At 31.8% G+C, this 5,871-nt stretch overlaps 1 protein-coding gene across 2 annotated transcripts in view; it reads left to right on the top strand.

The window, feature by feature from the left end:
* The first annotated feature begins 79 nt into the window (after nucleotides 1-79).
* The window catches only part of LOC115241970 (intraflagellar transport protein 81 homolog), a 77,936-nt gene continuing 72,144 nt past the window's right edge, over nucleotides 80-5,871 (top strand). Inside the window, exons 1-3 of one of the 2 annotated variants that reach the window (XM_029817968.1) lie at nucleotides 80-409; nucleotides 1,085-1,232; nucleotides 1,293-1,441. In XM_029817968.1, the coding sequence (XP_029673828.1) occupies nucleotides 1,128-1,232; nucleotides 1,293-1,441 (254 nt within the window). In that variant the 5' untranslated portion in view covers nucleotides 80-409; nucleotides 1,085-1,127. Of the gene's footprint in view, nucleotides 410-945; nucleotides 1,002-1,084; nucleotides 1,233-1,292; nucleotides 1,442-5,871 lie in introns of those variants that run through there. The other variant, XM_029817969.1, reaches the window with a different exon arrangement.

The following is a 5,871-nucleotide window of genomic DNA, read 5'->3' as shown; positions in this document are numbered from 1 at the left end:
AACATAGGGAATTCAGATATTGGATTGTTTAGAAAATATTACACGGCTCAAACCCGAAAGCCAAACCTAATATATTCATGTAGACTACGAAAGTCTCAAATATCAAAAAACATGAACTATTTTCAGTATTACATTTTCAGTACTGGCAATAAATAACAGGACGCAATTTTCAGAATTTGCTCCCTGAATCGTACGAAAAATATTCCTAACATATCCCATAGAAATCCTTAGGATGTTCCACAGGATCTCCCTGGATTCTCCAGATGCTAGTATTCGGCTATCATTTACTCTTCTTCAGGATATCTAGAGGAGATCCGAGGATTAAAATGGGATATCCTCAGCATATCTTACATGTATGTCCTGGATGCCCTTTGGACGTCCTAAGGACATACTTGTGCTGTCTGGGAGTGTATGTAAAAGTGCCATTACATGGGAATATTAGAATCTAATCAAGGATTAAGGGATATAATTTTCATAATCTTTTTTCTGCATGTTTGTAACATACTGCTCTTTTAAATCATTTTCTACTTTTAACAATAGTTTTTCAAACTGTGTCATTTTGTCATTTATGAATCCCTTTTTGTCTTATTTATTTGAATATTTCAATCATCCAAAATCTCTTGCTGCATTTAAATTTAAATTTTATAATATATTTTTGATTAATAATAATAATAACACACACACACATCTATTATTATATAATAAAATAAATGAAATAAATATAATTCTGGGCAACAATATTCTGCGCAAACGCTTAACGCTCGACGCTGCCATGTAGATGCACCTTAAGAACGTTTATCAATCGCAATAAATTGATATATTCATACTAGTGTTAGGCTGCGTTCCGTTTCACGCATTGAGCGCATAGATCGTCTGGAAATCTATAATATATGTTACGTAAACTATAGATTTCCATGCGATCCATGCGCTCAATGCGTGAAACGGAACGCAGCCTTAGTACGTCATCGTTGTCAGGACAACCGAAAGCATAACACTTATCAGTTTGGATACATTCAACCATTTACATAATGTTACAGTGTGTCAAGTATAATATAACTTTGAAACATTCTCTTTTTGGTGATAGAAATACGCAACTTACTGCATAGAAATACGCAACTTACTGCATCATGAGTGAAAATGTGAAGTTTATAGTCACAGAAATAAATAAATTATTAGGACGGAATTACAATATAATTGGTTTCAACGCCTTAAATGCTGAAGATTTATTGCAGGTATTTAATTGTTACTTTATTATTGCAGTATTTTCGTAAAATTCTATACTTTTTTTATAGATATTGTGTAATGTTCTAATGAAAATACAACAACAAGATGGTTTAGATACTGATGTTGAATTTGATACTGCGGAAGAACAGTCTATATACATTTTGACAGCTTTCCGAATCGTTAATTATCAGCCTAATGTGGATCCCGTAACATTTAGGTATGATATAAAATTTGGAGAACAAAATATTATTTCTTTTTCTGATAGATTTTTAAAAATATAAAGTGTAACATATATATATATATATACAATCCATAGGTATAAAAAAAGTATAAATTGTGCGATTCAAGTATTTCCTTTTCATTTGAAATATATAAAGAAAGGAACTTACCCTCTCATTTTTATGAGCGCTATTTGTTAGATCGTAAGACACTAAATTACGAGACTATCCAACTTTTATGTCGGCGATTTATGAATTTTTTTGTTGTTTAATCAATGCTGAAAAAGAATCCATTAACCTTTTAAGGGCTTGTTTTAAAATAAGAGTTGGGATCGATTCGGGACCTGCTGTCAATTACAACTAAATAATTTCATATCGGGCACTTCTCTATACGAAGTCATGTATTACTCCGCATTCTAATTAAACAATATGTACGTAGAAAGGAATTTAAAAAAAGAGGAAGAGGGTTTTGATGAATATATATATCAGAACAAGGTCTCACAACCTGCATATAATATTTTAATAGTGTATTCTAGAGATAAAATAGAGTCAAAAATTTTAACACAAAAATTTTAAGGCTGCAATAATTCTTCAGTTATAAGCGATCAAAGTTTGCCAATAATATCATGTAGAACTTGCGCGCTCAGATCCGTAACTTATGCGCGTATCTGTCATCTGTTATTGATTTTACAAATCAGGTGATATTGATTTTCACTGCACAGCTGATTTTATAGTTTCTTAAGTGTGTGGGTACTATATATAGTGGGTACTATATATAGCGGTCAGCTAATATTAACGAATTATAAATGATGTAAGTAAAAATATTTAATTCTTATATATATATAGGGTGGGACATTAAAATGGCCTAAATATCTTTTTTTTCCTATGTATTTTACAAAAAAATGTTTCGTAGAAAAGTTGTTTGACATTAAGGGGGACACAAAACAGCAATAACAATTTGTTGAGAGATGGCGCCACTTTCGAGAAATTCACTAATCATCATTTTTCTTATAAATGGGAATAAACTATTTTTTTAACAAAAGTTGTAGGTCTCGTCGAGACAAATCTAACTTATACATTAGTTTGGTTTTCTTGATGTTTCCATAAGTTACACAATTTTTCAATCTTGGAATATTAGTATTGCGCAAACATGTTGAGAGATATTTATAAAACAGATGTGAGGTCTCTCTAAATTCACCTATGACAGTGCATCTTCTCACATTGCATTTTACCATTGAAACAAATAGAGTTTATTGGATAGTTAATATATAAGTTTATATATATAGCTAATATACAGGGCAGTCCGTTTAAAGTATTACAGGTGAATAGCTTTGAAACTATTAATAACACAAAATATGTTTTAGACAAAAGTTGCTTGAATGGATGGGAGACATATGACGACGTAATCAGTTATGTAATTTAACATTATTTCCAAAATCATTTCAAAGTCAACCCAATTTTTTAAAATAAAATCGTATATTTTTGTTATTAGCAGCATTAAGAACTTTTCAAGACAATTTCAACAACCCTAAATAATATCATTTAATTAATGTCGTGGAGTTAGAGATAGAATAAAGCGCGAATACGCAGTGGCAGCGCGAACTCCGTTAAATTGGCACTTTAAAAACAACACAAAGAAAAACGGCAGAATCTCTTGATCTTTATTACAAATGTTCAAATTGGTTACCGTTGATATCTAAATATTTCACAAGTTTTTCACGAAGATTGTATCTTACCCTCGACTTTATTTTCAACAAATAAAAAATATCACATATAAAAAACATACAAATTTAAGAAATTAGGCTTATCACAAATTTCAAATAATCGCGGGCTAGTAAGAGCCAGAACGCGGATGGTAGTGCGTCAGTTTCATAGAAAAATAAGTTTTCTATGAACTGGTAATTGGAGTTTTCCGGTTTTTTTAGAGGGGGGGAAGGGTTGATGGGGGACGGGCTCCCCCGACTGATTATCACTGTTGGGGTCACAACAAAGAGTTCCGAGACATCCGATCATATTTGTCAAAATTCAGAAAAGGCCTTATTCTACATAATTACCAAAATGAAATTTGGAGAAATGAAAAAAAAAATAGTCATATGTAATCATATACATATATTATACAATCATACAGTTATGATTCTATTGAGTAATCGGCGGGGCTCCACTTCCGGAAGATATAACCTAACCCAAACCTATTTCTGATTTAAAACTAAAATTTGATTTGGGTTGTGGGGTGGACCTCGCTTTGCTTTGGTAATTGGAGTTTTCCGGTTTTTTTAGAGGGGGGGAAGGGTTGATGGGGGACGGGCTCCCCCGACTGATTATCACTGTTGGGGTCACAACAAAGAGTTCCGAGACATCCGATCGGGTATGCTCTATCGAATGGTGATATTTTCAACTTTTGATTCCGACCGGAAATTCGTCTTCCGGACCGGAAATTGAATTTTTTGAGGGGAATATAGTACTTTTTATTACAGATTCGAATTTTACGTGAAAAAATAAGAAACTTTTGTATCAAACGTTTTTTCTGAAAGTGCCTCTGTCAATCTTAAAATTGACCTTGAAAGTGACTGTCACAGTTGCTTCCAAGGTCAATTTTAAGATTGACAGAGGCACTTTCAGAAAAAACGTTTGATACAAAAGTTTCTTATTTTTTCACGTAAAATTCGAATCTGTAATAAAAAGTACTATGTTCCCCTCAAAAAATGTTCGCGATTTTTGATAGTCATTTATTTTCATTTTAAAAAGGGTGTACGGGTGGTCTGGGACACCCTGTATATATATATATTGGCATTGGCATATTTTTTATTGTTATATATGTACTATGTATACATTTGATATTTTTCACTGTTTTATTTTTGTTTTAGAATATACGTTCACTATCATGTCTTATCAACAAACACGGCATATCGAATTCTATGACATCCGGTATGACATTCTGTCCACTTAAAAATGGCTGCTCGTAAATCACATTTCATCATATGAGACTTATTGTTAGCCATATTAGCAGTCTACACATAATATATAGAAGTATGTGGTACAAATAGATGTTCTTTATGTATCAAACATAAAAACTAACTTTTCAACTTTTTCAACATTCATAAATATAATAAATACATTACATTTTGTCTGATTGTTTAATATCATAAAAAATATTTTTTATGGTATTAAACTAAGTTTTTTATCTCAAATAATCGCGGGCTAGTAAGAGCCAGAATTAATCTCAATTCGAGATTTACAATAACCTTTCTTTACCTCCCTGGAGAGACGAAGGCGAGAAAAATATCGGGATTGAGATTAATTTTAAAATCTTGGTATACACCAAGTAAATTTCGTGCCCTGTGCTCTTATTCAGATTCATAGAAAACTTATTTTTCTATGAAACTGGCGCACTACCATCCGCGTTCTGGCTCTTACTAGCCCGCGATTATTTGAGATAAAAAACTTAGTTTAATACCATAAAAAATATTTTTTATGATATTAAACAATCAGACAAAATGTAATGTATTTATTATATTTATGAATGTTGAAAAAGTTGAAAAGTTAGTTTTTATGTTTGATACATAAAGAACATCTATTTGTACCACATACTTCTATATATTATGTGTAGACTGCTAATATGGCTAACAATAAGTCTCATATGATGAAATGTGATTTACGAGCAGCCATTTTTAAGTGGACAGAATGTCATACCGGATGTCATAGAATTCGATATGCCGTGTTTGTTGATAAGACATGATAGTGAACGTATATTCTAAAACAAAAATAAAACAGTGAAAAATATCAAATGTATACATAGTACATATATAACAATAAAAAATATGCCAATGCCAATATATATATATACAGGGTGTCCCAGACCACCCGTACACCCTTTTTAAAATAAAAATAAATGGCTTTTATCAAAAATCGCGAACATTTTTTAAGTAAATCGGGTATGCTCTATCGAATGGTGATATTTTCAACTTTTGATTCCGACCGGAAATTCGTCTTCCGGACCGGAAATTGAATTTTTTGAGGGGAATATAGTACTTTTTATTACAGATTCGAATTGTACGTGAAAAAATAAGAAACTTTTGTATCAAACGTTTTTTCTGAAAATGCCTCTGTCAATCTTAAAATTGACCTTGGAAGCAACTGTGACAGTCACTTTCAAGGTCAATTTTAAGATTGACAGAGGCACTTTCAGAAAAAACGTTTGATACAAAAGTTTCTTATTTTTTCACGTAAAATTCGAATCTGTAATAAAAAGTACTATATTCCCCTCAAAAAATTCAATTTCCGGTCCGGAAGACGAATTTCCGGTCGGAATCAAAAGTTGAAAATATCACCATTCGATAGAGCATACCCGATTTACTTAAAAAATGTTCGCGATTTTTGATAAAAGCCATTTATTTTTATTTTAAAAAGGGTGTACGGGTGGTCTGGGACA

Source organism: Formica exsecta, unplaced genomic scaffold, assembly GCF_003651465.1.
Source record: "Formica exsecta isolate Colony F162 unplaced genomic scaffold, ASM365146v1 scaffold547, whole genome shotgun sequence".
Taxonomy (NCBI): domain Eukaryota; kingdom Metazoa; phylum Arthropoda; class Insecta; order Hymenoptera; family Formicidae; genus Formica; species Formica exsecta.
The sequence above is the reverse complement of the archived record's forward strand: the minus strand, read 5'-3'. Positions and strand labels throughout refer to the sequence as shown.